Source organism: Mesoplodon bidens (assembly GCF_964165515.1).
Source record: "Mesoplodon bidens genome assembly, chromosome: 11".
Classification (NCBI taxonomy): Eukaryota; Metazoa; Chordata; class Mammalia; order Artiodactyla; family Ziphiidae; genus Mesoplodon; species Mesoplodon bidens.
The window spans coordinates 68,454,419-68,472,340 of NC_138167.1; the positions used below are offsets into that span (position 1 = coordinate 68,454,419).

General features: G+C 56.2%; 2 protein-coding genes across 5 annotated transcripts; one reads left to right on the forward strand and one right to left on the reverse strand.

Annotated features, from left to right (window-relative positions):
* Positions 1 to 1,568: 1,568 nt before the first annotated feature.
* On the reverse strand, positions 1,569 to 8,976 carry MPST (mercaptopyruvate sulfurtransferase). 2 transcript variants are annotated; one of them, XM_081250031.1, is made up of 3 exons: positions 8,861 to 8,976; positions 4,418 to 5,039; positions 1,569 to 2,156 (listed from the first exon to the last, which is right to left on the reverse strand). In XM_081250031.1, the coding sequence occupies exons 2-3, from the start codon at positions 5,010 to 5,012 to the stop codon at positions 1,858 to 1,860; spliced, it is 894 nt and encodes a 297-aa protein (XP_081106157.1). In that variant the 5' UTR covers positions 5,013 to 5,039; positions 8,861 to 8,976; the 3' UTR covers positions 1,569 to 1,857. The 2 variants fall into 2 exon arrangements, with proteins under 2 accessions (XP_081106157.1, XP_081106158.1); XM_081250032.1 differs by having other exon boundaries at positions 8,765 to 8,864.
* Positions 8,977 to 9,030: 54 nt separating this feature from the next.
* On the forward strand, positions 9,031 to 16,791 carry TST (thiosulfate sulfurtransferase). Of its 3 annotated transcripts, none has more exons than XM_081250030.1 (3): positions 9,031 to 9,239; positions 9,889 to 10,504; positions 15,849 to 16,144. In XM_081250030.1, exons 1-3 carry the CDS (start codon positions 9,144 to 9,146, stop codon positions 15,965 to 15,967), a joined length of 831 nt encoding a protein of 276 aa, XP_081106156.1. In that variant the 5' UTR covers positions 9,031 to 9,143; the 3' UTR covers positions 15,968 to 16,144. The 3 variants fall into 3 exon arrangements, with proteins under 3 accessions (XP_081106156.1, XP_081106154.1, XP_081106155.1); XM_081250028.1 differs by lacking the exon at positions 15,849 to 16,144 and adding an exon at positions 16,324 to 16,791 and having other exon boundaries at positions 9,042 to 9,239; XM_081250029.1 differs by lacking the exons at positions 9,031 to 9,239; positions 15,849 to 16,144 and adding exons at positions 9,368 to 9,456; positions 16,324 to 16,791.
* The last annotated feature ends 1,131 nt before the right edge of the window (positions 16,792 to 17,922 follow it).

Genomic DNA, 17,922 nt, shown 5'->3' on the forward strand with positions numbered 1-17,922 from the left:
CTCAGCCATTGTGTCCAAAGTCAGGCAGCCTTGCAGGGGGCAACAGAGCCAGAAGCCAGATCAGAGCCTCACAAGTGTTTGCTGACAAACCAAGCTCCTTGAGGCAGAGACATTTCCAGCAGAGAAAATGAAGTCTGTCTGAAACCAGTGCGAAAGGAAGGAGGTTTCTAAACTGTTAAATCCAGCCCCCAGGGGAAGTAGTTTATGATGGGCAGACAGGGGTCTCCTCCACATGGGGATCCCTGTCTACACTGGTCCTGACTGCTGTGGTCAAGTGTGGCCACTGCTCCTACAGCATTGGTGCTTAACTGGGGGGTGATTTTTGCCTCTCGGGGGATATCTGGTCATATCTGGAGACATTTTTGGTTCTCACAACTGATTGGTGCTGCTGGCATCTAGTGGGTAGAGGTCAGAAATGCTGCTAAACATCCTCCAATGCACAGGACAGTACCTACAACAACAAAGAATGATCCAGTCCAGATGTCAGTCGTCCTGAGGTTGAGAAACCCTGAGCTGGAAAGATGGGACTCAGCACGGGGCTCTTGGCCAAGTCCTTGTCTGAAATCCCTTCTTCTGAAGTACGTATTATTCCTATTTTATAGATAAGAAAGCTGAGGCTCAGAGAGGTGGGGCCTACTTTAGACCTCTTATTCAGAAAACCAGGATTCTGTCCTGTTGGTCCCCCACAGATCCTGTGGTCTTAGGAGACACAACTCAGCCTCAGAGGAAATGTGTTGGGGACTGTAGGTGAGAAAGAGTAAATTCTGAGAAATCGGGGTCTGGTTCCAGCTCTGTTGTGAACCCATCACGTGACCTTGGGTAAGTCACTGCCCCCTCTGGTTTTTTTTCCTTCTAGGGTTCCCCCCAGTACTGGCTGACACCTGGCCCTTTGCTACCAAGAGGTGCCCCAGGAGCTGGAAGATGGGGAGGGGTAACCCAGAACCCAGGTTCTGACAGGGGGAGCCTGGGGCCTTCTCAGACACCCATGTCTACCTCTACACAAAGACAAACGCAGAAGGAGGAGAACAGAGCCCCTACTGGGGAAGCCTTGGGGGAAGGGTTCCCCTTGAGCATAAAGGATCAAACCCCCAGACTGCCCGACCCCGGGGAGCTCCCAGAGCTTAGCCTCCAAGTGTGACTCTCAGAGTCAAGAGCTAGATTCTCCTCCGATTTGGCTAAATTCTGCCCTTCTCCAGAACATCCTGGCTGGGCTGACACAGTATTCCACAGCGTGGGATAGCTTCCCATTAAGTTCTGGAACCATCTCTGTCTTGAAATGAGATGTACGGCTTACCTGCAGGGGGTGTTTGGGTGTGATTCCAGGCAGAGCACAGCAGATGCACTTTAAATAGCCCAGAAGCCAGAAGGGAGAGCCCAGCCATAGAAGTAGAAGTAGAAGACAGTTCGCTGGGAGACATTCAGTCACAGGACTGGAAGGGCTCTGGGACCCCAGCACCGCTCAGAAGGCAGGGACAGCGTCCTCAAGACCCTCCGGTTCCACGAAGCTCCCTCGCTGGGCATGTTGGAACCACTGGCCAAAGAGCCGAGGAAAGCTGAGGCAGCCTCAGTTAGAAGGATTTAGCACTTGACTGTTTTATTTCCTCAACAGAGGGGAGGTGGGGCTCCAGCTCAGCACCACGTGGGCAGCTCCCCTCCCCCTGTTCCCACCACCACCTTCTCTGCTGCCTCCACTGAGAGCCCGCGAGGCAGCGGAATTGCTGGCCTCTGGGATGTCACCCTATGCGCCACCTGGGTTGGAGGAAGAAACCCTATACTGGTCAAAGCAGAGTCAGAACCACCAGGCTGGGCACTGCTGGTGGCTGGGTGTCACCCGAGCTTCCTGTGTCCCGCCAAGCCTCAGTGGGTCTTCCCCCGGCCCTCGGAGATGACATCCTCGGGCTGGGCGCGCATGTACCACTCCACCCAGGAGCCATCATAGAGGGGCACGTCGGGCTTGCCACAGAGGTAGGCCCCCAGTGCCACATGACAGGCTGTGACGCCGGAGCCGCACGTGGCCACCAGGGGCTGGGACAGGTCCACCTTCTTGTCCTGGAAGAGGAGGCGGATCTCCTCGGGGCTCTTCTCCAAGCCCTCCTTGGTCATGAATTCCGTGAAGGGGATGTTGATAGTACCAGGGATGTGGCCGGGTTCGATGCCTGCAGCGGGACAGCAAGATGCAGGGAACAAATACAAGGGCAGTAAGAATGGCCCCTGCAGTACCGAGAGGCTTCCATGCAGCCCCGGCGCTAAACCCCCTATATGCATCGTCTCACGCAGTCCTCACAGCCAGGAAACCCGGGCACTGTTTACAGGAATCCCTGTTCTACAGGCAGAGATGCTGAAGTTCGCAACTGTCCAAAGTCACGCATCTAGCAAACTGCTGCCTGGAATGTGAACCCAGGCCTCAGCTCTGAACCCAGGGTGGCTACTGCCAGAGGAGGGCTGTCCCCATACCTCGAACCCCACCAAGCAAGGCACGCTTCCCCTCCCTGCCGGACCGATGTGGCAAATTAGAGGCGCGCTTGGCCAGGTCTGAGGCTGTGGAGTGGGGACGATGGGGACGGTGATATTCTCCACGGATTGTGATGGAGCCTGTACACAAGTCAGCTCAGCCACCTCGACAACAGGCCTGCTGGGTGTGTACTGTTACCTCCCAGTTTACGAATGAGCAAGCACGCTTGAGGTAAGCATTAAGCACCCCTGTAAAGGGCCACAGCCAGGGAAGCACATGTTAATTTTATCACTTCCCGTTTCTTGAGTGCATCCTGTGTGTGCAAACACGGGGCTAAGTGCTTTACACACTTGCTCTCATTTGACCCTCACCGCATCCTTTAAGCTCTGTGTTCTGCCCTGACTTTGACATGCAAAAGCTGCAGTTCAGAGATCAAGTGACCTGCCAGATGTCACACAGCCGGTGCAACCTGGGGCAGGGCTCTGAAGCCAGGTCTGGCTCTGGCTCACTGTCCTATGTTGCTCCACGCCCCCCCAGCCCCATCCCCACCCAGGGGGCTGAGCTGAAGTGCCCCACAGGTTCAAGGCGGCATCCCTATTAGGCTGAACCATCTTAAACTGCCAACGATGTAGGTTCAAAAATGGTTGGCTAGCATAGCACAGGGAGATCAGCTCGGTGCTTTGTGACCACCTAGAGGGGTGGGATAGGGAGGGTGGGAGGGAGGGAGATGCAAGGGGGAAGAGATAGGGGGATATATGTATATGTATAGCTGATTCACTTTGTTATAAAGCAGAAACTAACACACCATTGTAAAGCAATTATACTCCAATAAAGATGTTAAAAAATAAAAAATGGTTGGCCATCAGCAGCTTCCTGCAGTTTGACCTTATGTCAACAGCTCTGCAGGGTTCCGTGTAGCAGGGGCCTTGTGAATTCACCAGACCTCTCTGGGGTATGGACTCCGTCCAGCTACTGGGTTAGTCTTCAGGATGCGCTGGGAGCATGGATGGTCCTTGCCCTCAGGTCACCCCAAACGGTGCTAGGACAGGGTGAACCCAAGCTACTCTAGAAACAAAACAGAAGCTCCATCCAACCCTGATGCGGGGGAATGGGGGATGCCCTTCAGGGAGAGCTTCCCAGAGGAAATGGCAAGATCCTTGCACCCTCCTCGAAGCAGACACGAGACAAATGGCTGGGGGATTACTGGCTGTTCACTGCAGTTAGAGGTACTGGAGTTCAATGCCTGGCTGCTTCGTGAGATCTGGGGCAAGGTAGCCATTCTAAGGTTCCATTTCCCCTTCGGTATGATAACAGTACCCATCTTGTGGTACCCATCAGTAAAAAGCTCACACCAAAGTGGCCACTGACCCACCTGCGTTGTGGGGACCTCTCCCCACCTCTGCTCCTTGCCTGCGGAACCCAGCCCATGGGCAGAAGGCCCTGCCCCAACCCAGGTGGACAGCCACACTCTATTCAGTTTCCGCGGCAACCTGGGGCAGCTACCTCTCTCTCTACTTAGCGCCCCTCTATCCTGCCCTCTGCAAGACTTTGGTCCCTCTGAGGGCCTTTCACTCTCCACCCCAGACTCCTCTTCCCCGGCTTCATCCTCCTCAGAGATGGTCCTAGGCCTGATCAAGCCCCCTCTCTTTGGGGCTCTTCCCCAACTGGGCCTGCCCACCCCTCCTATTTGGCAGTGACCCCTACATCCATAGTACTGGGGTGGGGCTGTTTGGGTTCTCACACTTATACTGGGCCCCCTGGGTTCCCAACTAGTTTGGGGTGGAGGTGGGACAAGTATTATTGCCCCTACTTTAGAATAACGCCAGTGAGGCGACTAGAAACCAATTCTCGGCCCCCACCCCACGCGGTGGCCTTTAAAGGCAAGGGCAAGGCGAGGGCAGTGCTCAGGGTGCGCCTGACCCCACACCCCAGGGACCTCCCGGGCCCCTCGCACATCGGGGTTACCTTCTCGGGGCTCGGGCTCGGTGCCCCGGAAGCGGCCAGCGGCGCGGGCATCCACCACCTGGAAGCGCCGGGATTCGAGGTTCTCCTTGATGTCCTCATATGTCTTGACGTAGCCGGGGTCCAGCACCGCGTGGAACTCTTTGGGCTCCGGACGGCTCTTGCCCGCACTCAGCGGGAGGTCCTGGCGCAACCAGTTGCGGAGGCCGCCGTCGAGAAGCGACACGGTGCGGTGGCCGAAGGCGCGGAACATCCACCAGACGCGGGGCGCCGCATAGAGGCCCTGATCGCTGGCGTCGTAGACCACGACGTGGGTAGAGGCGCTCACGCCCAGGCGGCCTGCGTACTCAGCGAACTGCGCAGCCCTGGGCAGCATGTGGTCGTAGGGCGACGTGCGGTCGCTGCACTGGTCGATGTCAAAGAAGGCGGAGCCCGGGATGTGGCGCTCCTCGAACTCGCGGTGCGCATCGCGGCCCAGCTTGGGCAGGTACCAGGAGGCGTCGAGCAGCTGCAGGGGCTGCCCGGCCCGCGGGGCCCGGAGCGCTTCGGCCACCCACTGCGCCGACACGAGCGCGCGGAAGAGCTGCTGCGAGGCCATGGCGGCGGCGACACTGGGGCTGCAGGCCTGGGCGACAAGGAGGATGTCAGAAGGGAATCGAGGAAGAGGCTGGCCAGGGGTGGGAAACGCCTGTGCCACTGGGACTGGGGCGGGGCTGGGGCCAGGGCCGGAAGGGGCGGTGGAGCCCAGGGAGGTCAGAGTCCAGGGAACGTGGAAAAACAGCGGTGGTGAACCCAGAAGCAGACGTGGGTCACCGGGACCTCCCCTCTGTTTTCCTGCCAAGCCTTGGATATATATATACACAGAGCAGTGACCGAATGACCGTGACCCCTTGGAGGGGGCCAGGCGGGGGCCCTTACTGGTGCTTGCTGCGGGGTGGATAGGGAGAGGACCCAAGCAGGGGAAGGCCCTGCTGGTACTTTAAGGCAAGTAGGGACAAAGTCCCTCCCTAAGATGTAGCTCAGCTTTGCTTGCAATCAACCAAGGTCCCTGGTGGAATTCACTCATTCATCAATCATTTATATAAGCAGCCTCAAAGGAATAGCAGCTGGAATTTACTGAGTCCTCCCTATGTGCCCTTTAATTCTCACACCTTACACCACTGCAGGACACAGGGTAGGCTCTCAATTATTTGCTGCATGAGTAGCCTCAAGAAGGTTGCTTTTCTCCTCACTGTTTCACAGAGGGGACACTGAAGTTCACAGAAGTGCACTAACTTGATCAAGGTCAACAGCTAAGAAGTAGTGGTGGTGCCAGGCCTCAAACTAGGCAGTCCAGCAAGGTCAGATTTTGCCCCTGGAGTTTCCTTTCTGGAAATAGTGACTTAGGGCCTCACTCCCTCCCCCACTCCTTTCCCTTGAGGGCCAGTAGCTCAGAGTACAGCAGTTCACCAGCGCACCATGACAAGTCAACTCACGGCCTTCCAGGGCAGAGATGCTCCAAAGATGCTCCAAACGTGCAGAGTGCCTAGGCAAGCACCTCCCCCCCCACCCCCCGCCCCACCATCCACCCTGTCCATTAGGTGCCTTTGGGCAGGGTAGAGAAAGGTGCCACTTCAGCCAGGCAGAGGCAGAGCCTCACCAGGGCATGGGGCTGGGTGAGTGGAGTGTGAGCTGCAGGTCAGCTCCACTCACCCCCCAGCCGTGCACCCCCCCCCCCCCGCCCCCGTGCAGGGCGCAACCTTGCATTCATACCAGGCAGCCCTGGCGCCAAGGGGAAGGGGGTGGGTAGGGAACGGAGCGTGTTGTGGAGTGCCCTTGTGGGCCATATACTAATGAGGGCCACAGCCTTCAGTAGTGACTATGTGGGGTTGCCTGTTTCTGAATAAGACCACTGGTGGCTAGAGATATAGATGCCTTGCCCTCGGTCACAGAGCTGGTCAGGGACAGCCTCAGGATTTGCAGCCAGGTTGCAACTTCTCAGGCTAGACTTCTTCCCCAGCCCCGGGTCAATGACGACCAGGGCCTAAGGAGTCCACGGTGGATTACCTGGTGCCCAGCGCCCTCCTGCAGTCTCGCTGCAGCCTGGCTTTTAGGAACCATGTTTTCCACGTGGCCAGGCCCTATGCTGGACACTAAGAAACTCTTGACTTTGTCCGGCCCTGGGAGTTAAGGCAGCCACAGGCCTGCTCGAGAGACAACGTAATTGCAGAATTTCTGGAATTCAGTGGGAGCATGGGGGGAGGGGGGGTGGGGGGGCCTGCTAGCTCAGTCTGGGGTGGGAAGGCTGGGGAAGGTGGGAGGAGGGGAAGTCCAAACTGATTTGATGCGCTCAAACTGGAAACCACAGTTTGACCTTCAGGGTGAGGCTGCCAAAGAGGCTTTGGCTAAGGGGCGATCCCAGAGCAGTGCCTGTGGATTCCGCCGCAGCTAGATAATTTTGGGGGATACAGCGGGCCCCTACTTGAAGACCCCATTGTGAACCACAGCGGCCCCTGCCCCCTCCCCATTCTTGAGGCTCCTTGGTGTTTTCCCCAAGGATCCATTTAGAGTGGAAAGAACCCTGATTTTGGAGCCAGAGCCCCTCCAAATCAGTGCAAATCCACTCCCCTGCTTAACTAGGAGTATGAAAGCGGGCATGTGAGGGTCCTTGCACCATTTCCATTTCTTATGGTGGAGCTTCCAACCTTCACCTCTTACAGTGAAGGGTAAATAATGAACGTTGAGGCGCCACCATAATGCCCTGCATATGGCTGGTTTTAATCATCATTAAAAACAGCTTCGGGCTTCCCTGGTGGCGCAGTGGTTGAGAGTCCGCCTGCCAATGCAGGGGACACAGGTTCGTGCCCCGGTCCGGGAGGATCCCACATGCCGCGGAGTGGCTAGGCCCGTGAGCCATGGCCGCTGAGCCTGCGCGTCCGGAGCCTGTGCTCCCCAATGGGAGAGGCCACAAGAGTGAGAGGCCCGCGTTCCGCAAAAAAAAAAAAAAAAAAATCCCATTATTTCTTCAAATTTACTTCATAGGTGGCCTTTGAACCATCAGCAGCAAGTCTAGAATCTTACGATTTCAGGATTGAGTGGGACTTCAGAGGTCTGAGGTCATCCTGCCCCCCCCCACACACACACCCCCCATGCTGGATTGGCAGTTCTCAGAAGGGACCGTGGGAGGTAGAGGAGGTTCCGGAAGAGCACGCTGTGTGTGTCATTGCAGGGTGTGGACCAGGTCCCCAGGCCCTGCTCTGGGAGTCGAGGACCCCAAGACAAGCAGGACAGCCCCAGGCCCGTCTCCAGAGTGTACACAACTGTGCTAGGGGAAGGGTGAGTCCCAGGCTGCCATCTGGGGTGGGCTCCGGAATAAGAGGGCTCCAGTCAGACTGGGCATTCTTCAAGGCCTTCCCCAGTCTTGTCCTTCCTGGCACCCTCTCTCCCTTGACTGCAAAGCACAAACCTCAGAGGATTCCCTGGGTAAATGCTTATCAAAGTATGAATTTTTGCAACTTTCGGTGAGAATATAATTGTTTCAGAATAAAAACAATTTTTTAAAGGGGGATGAGAAGAGCATTCCAGGCATGTATAACAGCATATGTAAAAGCTGAGAAGGGGCCGTGGTGTCCCAGCCAGCTCACAAGAACCAGTTGTTAGATTTTCAGGAATTAGGCCAACTGGTTGTTAAACACAGCCACCGTTAAAAATTAAATTATATACATTTACAATGAAATAGGTTAAATTAAGGACAAAGGCAGTTTTTTAAAAGTATGTGGCTTCAGGGATGAGCAAGGTAAACAAAAGCAGCCCCTGCCAGGTGGGTTTCCCATCGGGCTTAACAAACAGCCTGGCCTCACTGCCACCGCAGGCCGCTAGGCAACTCGCTGGGCCTCTCTCTCCGGTCTTTAAATAAGTTTCTGGCCTACTCCGCAGGGTTGTTGTGGGAAGTAAGTGACACCCGTGGGAGTACCCAGTAAAGTGCCTCGACAAGCAGGCCTGGACAAATGTTAGTTCCATTTCACTCTAGCAAGTTCTTTGCCAGTTTGTCCTCCTGGAGCCTCTGGGTCAGCTGGCCTCCCTGGCTTCTCCGTCAGGCTTTATTAGTCCTCCTCCCTCCTACCCTCTCCGCGGGCACCAGGTGATCCCGCCCCCCCCGTCCCCCTCCCCCTGTCACTCACCCCGACCCCACCCTGCGGGCCGCCCCCAGCTGCCGTGGACAGCCATCCTTAGGGTGAAGCCAGGGGTGTGCCTTCCCTCCGAGACTGCGGCCCCCTGCTCCGCTCAGGCCCCGCGGGGGAGCCCGGCGCCGCGCACCCCGACGATCGACCTCCCCCTAAAGAAAGGCAAGCGCAGCGCCGCAGCAGTTACCCCAGTCTCGGGCTCCCGGCTTCCGGGTTCGGCCATGGCCCCGCGCAGAGCGCCCCCTCCCCGCGCTCTCAGCTGTCCCCCGCTCCCGCCACCAACCTGCGGCCGGCCAAAGGGAGGAGACTCCGGCACAGCCCACCCCGAGGCCGCTCGGGACCTCAGCTGCCGGCGCCTTCCACTGGCCAGGCCTTTGGGGGGGGGTGTTGCCCGCGCCGCCCAGCCCCGCTCCGCGCCGCCCCCGCGCCGCCCGGCGCCCCCGGCGCGTCCTCGGGGGTCCGAGAGGCGCCACGAGCCCGGGGGGTGGCCGGGGGCGGGCGCGGCGCGGCGTCGGGGGCGCGGGGCAGGGCGGGCGGTGCGCGTTCCACCCCCGGGCGGCGGCGCGATGGTGTGGGCCGGCCGGGGAGTTGCGGGCTCAGGGTTTGAACCTGCCAACTTCTCCAGCAGGCAGGGGCGAGCTCCGGGGCGGCGGCGAGGGCGAGTGAGTGCGGCGGCGTGGGGCGGACGCAGGCGCCCGGGCCGCTCGGGATTGGGCTGCCGACCGGACCACCTGCCACCCAGGGGAGGGTCCCGGTGGCGAGAGCGGGGCGGGGTGCCCCGGGAACCCTGGACCCAACTAGGGCAGAGGGCACTGGACCGGGCCGGACTCAGGCATTCAGGAGGCGGGCGAGCCCAGGTTGCTGAGAGGCCGCAGGAAGGTTTGCTAGACGAGAAGCGGGGGCGAGGACGTGTGCGAACCCTTCCCCATGCGCCCACTCCCCTACCCTACCAGGAAAGGGGGCTCTAAGCCCAAGATGCCTTCTTCCCCCATCTTGGACATCTTTTCGCCTCACTTTCTGGCAGGATCCTGAGGGCGAGTATTGTAGCTTCTGGGGCCAGACACCCTCCCCGCCAGCTCCTCCATCTGGAGCCCGCTTGCCCCACCCCCTTCTGCGCGGGAGGGGGGCGCAGGGAGCGGCGGAAGCAGGCTTTCCTTAGGGAAATCTGCAAACCTAACCCCACTGCCTGATTGCTGTAAACACGAGACCCGTGGGGGAGTGCAGTGGGCAAAAAGTTCCTCCTCCCAGGCCCCACCCCACTGCACCCACAGTCCTCATGCCAGTCTCTTTCCTGGTTCCCACCCGCGCCAGGTGATACGGAGAGCTGAAACCATGGTTCAGCAGGTGCTGTACCGGGCGCTGGTCTCCACCAAGTGGCTGGCCGAGTCCGTCCGGGCTGGCAAGCTGGGCCCTGGCCTTCGAGTGCTGGATGCCTCCTGGTACTCGCCGGGCACCCGCGAGGCCCGCAAGGAATACCTGGAGCGCCATGTGCCCGGCGCCTCCTTCTTTGACATAGAGGAGTGCCGGGACAGAGCGTCGCCCTACGAGATGATGCTGCCCAGCAAGGCGGGCTTCGCCGACTACGTGGGCAGCCTGGGCATCAGCAACGACACTCATGTGGTGGTGTACGATGGCGACAACTTGGGCAGCTTCTATGCGCCGCGGGTCTGGTGGATGTTCCGTGTGTTTGGCCACCGCACCGTATCCGTGCTCAATGGTGGCTTCCGGAACTGGCTGAAGGAGGGCCACCCGGTGACATCTGAGCCCTCACGCCCAGAGCCAGCTGTCTTCAAAGCCACACTGGACCGCTCCCTGCTCAAGACCTACGAGCAGGTGCTGGAGAACCTCGAATCAAAGAGGTTCCAGCTGGTGGATTCACGGGCCCAAGGGCGGTATCTGGGCACGCAGCCGGAGCCAGATGCAGTAGGTAGGTGTCCCCGTGGTGGGGATGGTCCCTGGGAAGCAATGCCCAATGGAGAGATGGGGAGTAGGATGTCTGAGACCCTCTCCAGGTTTTGCCCTCAGTACCTCCATGCGGGCCTCAGTCTTTCCATCTGTAAAATGAAAGGGTAGAGCCCAAGCTAAGGGCTTTTCAAGCTCTGATGCATGAGGACGTACACATGTGTTCCCATAGCCACATGCTAAGGCGCGACCTAGCATCTGTATGGAGTGGCATCAGCAGAGGTGACTGATGACATATCCACCCACGTCCATGCCCAGGCGCTAGCTCCACCACATGCCCCAAAGTGTCCGTGAGCCACACATGCGTCGCTGAATAGAAGCTTCCTCAGGACCTCTCGTTCTTCAGAAATTCTTAAGAGACATGAACAGTGCTCCTCCCCAGCACCCCATCCCTCCCTCCAGCTCTCCCCGACCCCCTGACCTTCCTTAAGTTACTTGCTCAGTTAAGTGGCAGAGTTAGGATTTGAACCCAGTGCTGCCTAGTTTCAAACCAGTGCTCTAAACCGGGATGCACCAGCATTCTGCCCACTCCCCACCTCCCAGGGCCAGCAGGGAGCCCCTCCGCTAGGCATCTTTAGGGAGATGGCTCATGAGTTCTCTCGTTTGGACAAAGGGTGTGTGTCGGCGGGGAGGGTTCTACACTGCTGGAGGTGGGGGGAGTCTCAGGAGAGGAAATGCTGCGTTCTAGCTAGAAACTCCTAACAGAGAGGACCACAGAGGTCTCGCCATCACCCCTTCTGGGCGCCCTCCAGCCCCTGCCTGGACACCTCTGGTGGCCAGGACCTCACTGCTCTCAGGGCCTCTCGGGGCCCAGGCTGGCTGAGCCCACAGGATGGCTGGAGGGGGCCGCGGCTCTGTCTTCAGTCAGGGCGCCTCTGTGGAATCCAACTGCTGTGCAACGTTTGGACTAACTTGTTGAAAAATCCCTTCCTTTCTGCGCCTCTGAGGAGAGAGCGCTGCGAAAGCTGCTTCCAACACTCTTAGAGCTGGAGGGCCTGAAAGGTCACCTCATCAGTCAGAAGAGAGGCTGTGGTGCACAGACGAAGGAGTAGGTCAAGACCACTTGGGTAGTTAGTGGAAAGCGCAGGGCTCTGCCCTCCCCATCGTGGCTTTCTCCAAGCCCCGTGTTCTTCCTGCCCAGCTTGCTCTCTGAAGTTCTGGAGTTGAAGATTCAAGTTTGTTTAGCACCTTCCAGAGACTCCTGGCACGGAGCTCCTGCAGCCTCCTCCTGGCCTTGGTTCAAGGCACCTTCTCTCCTTGGGACTTAAGCTGCCGCTGGAGGGAGGAGAGGTGGAATTGTTTCTCTAGCTGCTCCCCAGCTTGCTCTGAAGCAGACAGAATAAGTAAAGGGAGAGTTTAGAGATGCCAGATCCCATCTCCTTACTCCCATTTTAGAGGTGAGGAAACTGAGGCTCAGAGAGGGGAAAAGCCTGCGGCTGCAGGTAAGACCTCCTGCAAGCCCCGAATTCTAAAGTCCCTCCCCCTCTCCGTGGCCCGCTTCCCCCCTCCCCCAGTTCCCATCTGGAGACCAGGGAGCATGGACCCCAGTTTAAGCCCTGCTCCTCCTTTGTGCTGGGACCTCAATCAGTTAATTGCTTGGCCTCTTTGGGTTCCCTTATAAAATGAAAAGAGTAATGCCAGGCCTACCCACCTGGCTGTGTATTTATTAAATGCAGCAGTGGCTGGAAAGGTCTTTTGAGAAGGGTGAGGAACTGTGCAAAGGCCGGGCCGCCTGGAAAGCCTCCCGGACAAGACATTTGGGGAATATTAGGGCACGTGAGGCTCTGCTGAGTTCACAGCCCCCCGCTTGTGGTGGGATCACAGAGACACCCCGTGGGCTCAACTGTCCAGATGGGTGTCCCTGGAAGGAAAGACCCCCAAGAGGAGCTGGAAACAGGGCCTTAGAAACCCGACAGCCACTTCCTCCCCCTTTCAGGCGAGTAACTTCCCCTCTGGCCTCAGTTTTGTGCTCCCAGTGCCTTCAGTCCTGTTTGTAAGGGACAAAAGGTGAGAGTCAGACAGACATGAGTTTACTTACATCCTGGTGTGGCCTCGGGCAGTTCCCTTCACCTCTGAACCCTCCTCCTAATGAAAGGAACACCACTTACCTTGTAGGAGCCTTGGGGAAAGGGAGAGAACAGAGGTGGGAGTTGAGCCAGCTCAGTGTCTTTATAAACCTTATTCTCTTTTCCTCCCCACCGCCCACCCCATGTGGGGGGTCCATGAGGGTGAAGAGGGAGGATATTGACCCCCTAATGCGTACTATTATTTGCAGGACACTTTATATACATTCTCTCCCGGGTACCTACAGCAGCCCGACAGGAGAGGCAGGCGGGGGTTCAAAGTGGTCCCACTTTGCAGGTGGGGAAAGGGAGCAGAAACTTCTCTATCCAGACACAGAGGCCAAGACTTGACCCCAGTCGCAGGATCAAAGTGGTGTTATTTCCCAAGGCCGCTGCTGTGTAAGCAAACACGGGGATGGGCTTGTGGGGGGTCGGGGAAAGGTCATAGCTTTGAGGTGTTGCTTCATATTGCATCATGGGGTTGTATGGCTCCTGCCTGTGTCTCCTCCCAGGGCTGGGGACTGGGGTGGGGGTCAGGGGGAGTGCTGAGCAGCCTCCCAGCCGCCAGGGTTGGGGGCTGCCCACTGTGGCTGCCTGCACTGGGTTCCTTAGTGTCTTTAGGACGAAAGCAAGAAAGAGCTACACAGGTTTTCCCGGCCTTGAGAACCCATACCTATCAGTGACCTGAGGGACGCTAACTCACCAACTCGACTAGCATCTGCTTGGCCAAGGCTGGAACATCAAGTCAAGTCCCAGACCTCTGAGCAGGCATCAGGAGAGGTCATCTCAGCCATTCCCCTGCTTCAACCACTCTTTCCAGGAAGGCTCAGGGTAGTCAAAGTACATAGGCTTTGGGGTTGGGCACACCTGACTGCACATCACACCTGTGCTGTGTGTCATGGGGCAAGTTACCTCACCTCTCTGGGCCTGGACCCCCCATTCGTGCCAGGAGGCTCATCTCTCTCCCCAGCTCTGTGAGGATTGAGGAAGATAAAGTTCTTGAGATAGCCCATTGTCTGGTGCCAGAGGTTTTGAGCTTGGTGGCACGCCTGCTGGGGCCAGAGAGAGCCACAAGCCTGCAGCTGAAGCTGGACTTGGAGCAGCAGCAGGATCCCTTGCCCCTGGGAGCCAACCACCTTTCCCCTCGTTGGCTGTTGCCTGTTCTCCGAGGTTCTCTGGCCAAGTTCATCTCAGCCCTCCCCCCATGAAGGCGGCCAGTTCCTGCTCATTTAAATTCCTCAGACAGGCCCTGAGCCTTCCCAGGCAGAAAGGGAAGGCTCCCACCTCCCGATGCTGGCCCAGTGTGGGGGCTGGAGTCGGCAGAACGCCCTGCCCCCAACTTCTTTACTCAGAGAGGTGCCTTTTATTAATTAGAAGAAAATAATAAAGCTGTTTCATCAGGGATGGGTGGAAAGAAACAAAACAGCATTCAGGACGCAACAAACACTTGTGCTCTTCAATGCACTTAAATCCAGCCCATGGCCTGGGTACTGAAACTTTTTTTATTTTTGGCGGGATTTCAGTTCCCCGACCAAGGACTGACCTGGGCCCCAGCAGTGAAAGCATGGAATCCTAATCACTAGGCCACCAGGGAACTCCTTGAAATATTTTAAAGTTGGATTTCTTGGAAAAGAACACCTTTGAAGCCAACAGACCAGTTGCCCTTCATCGGTAGGGTCAGTACACATCTGATCTTAGGTCAAAGATTCCAGGCAAAAAGTGAAATCACAACAGGAAGAAATCACTATAATTTTATAAGTCAGGGGACTTCCCTGGTGGCGCAGTAGTTAAGAATCTGCCTGCCAATTCAGGGGACATGGGTTCGAGCCCTGGTCCAGGAAGATCCCACATGCTGCGGAGCAACTAAGCCTGTGTGCCACAACTACTGAGCCTGTGCTCTAGAGCTCGCGAGCCACAATTACTGAGCCTGCGTGCCACAACTGCTGAAGCCCGCAGGCCTAGAGCCCATACTCCGCAACAAAGGGAAGCCACTGCAATGAGAAGCCCACGCACCGCAACGAAGAGTAGCCCCACTTGCCGCAACTAGAGAAAGCCCGCGTGCAGCAACGAAGACCCAACGCAGGCAAAAAAAGGGAAAAGTTAAAAAAAAAAAAAGGGAAATCCTTTTAAAAAAATTTTTATAAGGCAGGACATCTAGTCAATCAAAGGAGCTCTTGATTCGTGCCAACAAATTTTGAATCCTCTTTGGCCTCGGGGTGAGGAGAATGGGACTTTGCTGGCATGATTGCTCACCTCCTGGGTGCCCACGGTCATTAGGGGTTTTTATCTGCAGAGGTTGACTTCCCAACAAGCCTGTGAGGAAGGTGGAGTTATCTCCCCATTTCAAAGGTGGGGAACTGAGGCTCAGACGTGCAGGGCATGCCTGGCTGCACGCTGGTGCCCTGATTACCCCTGGTCAGGTCCTTTCCCTCCCACTGCTGCCCAGTCTGGTAATGCCCTGCCCCACAGTCTGGGTTAAGTGGGGAATTCTGGAGGAAGGGGAGCCCAAAGAGACACCCCGACCTTCCTCGGGTCCCACTCCCAGTGCCCAGTCTGCCAGGGTGTAGGGCGCTTGAGGACAAGGAGTGACCTAGGCCTTAGGCCTGCACGTGACACCAGCTCTGGCCATAGCCCAGCCCCATTTGCCCCACATCCTGGCTATTCTGAAGCCAGATTTGGCAGGGGGCCTTACTGGGTGCAGAGAAGGTTCTGGAATGGACCCTGGAGCTAGCCTAGCCCCCATTCTGCTTCCGTCAAAGCCTCTCAGGGCTGCTAGGAAGGTCCTGAAGGGACCACGCTGCCCCCATTCTCACCTGTCCCGCATTGTAGGTGGGGAAATGGTAGAGAAGCAGGAGCATCTGAGGGTGGCTTGGCCAGCTGTAGTAAGTCGGTGCTTTACGCTATACAACAGCCCTTACACACGCAAACACTCATTCCTACTTTACCCATGGGGACACTGAGGCTCAGAGAGGTTATGTGACTTGCTTGAGGTCACCTTGCCAGTAAGTGGCAGAGCTGGGTTTTGAACTTCCATCTAAAACCAAGTCACAGGCTCTTTCCACACTGTGTGCTTGACAGGAAAACCACGGGACTCGGTGTAATCCTGGGTCTGCCTTTACCTCTCTGTGTGGCCTCAGGCTAGCCTTTTCACTTTGCCAAGCCTCAGTGTACTCATCTGTAAAATGGAGTGACATTATATTTAGTGAATTATGTGGTTATGTGTTTAACCTCTATCTTCCTTGCTAGACTGTAACCTCCCTGAGAGCCTGGGCTGTGTCTCCCCTTCACCACCGTGTTCTCAGCAACAGCCCATAGCATTTGCAGTTATCGTCCCATTTGCTGTTCTCCACAACCCTATGAGATAGGTACGTACCACTGAGCCCATTTTACAGATGAGAAAACTGAGGTTCAGAGAAGTGAAGCAATTTGCCCAAGGTAAAGGTTAGTAGATGGTAGAGCCAAGACTCCTCCCTGTCCTCTCAAAGCAGGTAGGACATTCCTGCTTCAAGGCAGATTTTGGCGTGGGGGGTGGTGTCATGAGCACTGGATGTAGGTAGGGCTGGAATAAATTGAGCTCTGAGAAGGGCAAAGATGTTATTTTTATTTGCAAAGCTCCCTCTCCTTATAGCCACGGTTGATTGTGACCTCCAGGCCCCACTTACCCCCACCCACTGTGTCGCTCCTAACCCTGTCCTTCCCTTGGTCCTCTACCCCTGCCCAGGACTGGACTCGGGCCACATCCAAGGCTCAGTCAACATGCCCTTCATGGACTTCCTGATGGAGGATGGCTTCGAGAAGAGCCCAGAGGAGCTCCGTGCCATGTTCGAGGCCAAGAAGGTGGACCTCGCAAAGCCCATCATCGCCACGTGCCGAAAGGGTGTCACTGCCTGCCACATCGCCCTGGCCGCCTACCTCTGCGGCAAGCCCGATGTGGCCATCTATGACGGCTCCTGGTTCGAGTGGTTCCACCGGGCCCCCCCGGAGACCCGGGTGTCCCAGGGGAAGGGCGGAAAGGCGTGAGCAGTGGCCTCTCCTAACCTCGCCCACAACTCCTGCCAGTGGAGTGACCCCAGAGTGGCCCGCAGCTGGTCCATGCCTCATTGGCTAAGGAGATGAACAAGTTTTTAGAGTTAATGTGTAGAGCGCTCCTTTTCCCAACAACACTGGAATAAAACTGGCCTTTTCCGAGTAGCTGTGTGAGCCCGTTTCTCCCTTGGTTCCATCCTTACCCCATGTTTCCTTCTCCTTCAGATTCCTTAGAATCCACCGAGGAAGGGAACCTCCACACCCACCCACACGCTGGGGACACTGCTTTATTATTTAGTTTTGGTAAAGGAAGCTGCCTGTTGCCGCCTGTCAGATGGAGCACTCTGGGACCTTTCCTGGAAGGGGTACCAGGAAGCCAGACAGAGTGAAACCTAGGTTAGCCGGTGCACCATCCCTTCCTGCTGTGGGTCCAGCCCTCTAGGAGGAGGGGGTGGGAGGGGAGACAGCTGGTCTTCACCTGAAATGAGTGTTCAAAGAGGTGTCCCACAGGCCCTGGGGCCTTTCAGAAGAGGTGATGCTCAGAAGCAGGTCAGCTCAGTGTTCACTGCAGCACTATTTACAATAGCCAAGACACAGAAGCAGCCTAAATGTCCATCAATGGAAGAATGGATAAAGAAGATGTGGTATATATATACAATGGAATATTACTCAGCCATAAAAAAGCATGAAATAATGCCATTTGCAGCAACATGGATGACCTGGAGTTTATCATACTAAGTGAAGTAAGTCAGACAAAGACAAATATCATATATCACTTATATATGGAATCTAAAATACAATACAAATGAACTTATTTACAAAATAGAAACAGACTCACAGTCTTCGAAAACAAATTTATGGTTACCAAAGGGGGAAGGTGGCGAGGGGATAATTTAGGAGTTTGAGATTAACATATACACACTACTATGTATAAAATAGATAATAAACAAGGACCTACTGTATAGCACAGGGAACTCTACTCAACATTCTGTAATAACCTATATGGGAAAAGAATCTGAAAAAGAATGGATATATGTATATGTATAACTGAATCACTTTGCTGTACACCTGAAACTAACACCTTGTAAATCAACTATACCCCAAAATAAAATAAAAATTCAATTTAAGAAAAAGACACAACATTGTAAATCAACTGTATGCCAATTAAAAAAAAAAAAAAAGAAGTAGGCCAAAGGAAGGTGGTCTCCACCTTGGGTGCCCTTCCTGGATCAGGATAAGACCCTTTGGGGAGCGATGGGGGGGAGGGGCTGGAGAAGCAGCTTCAGCCCCTGGG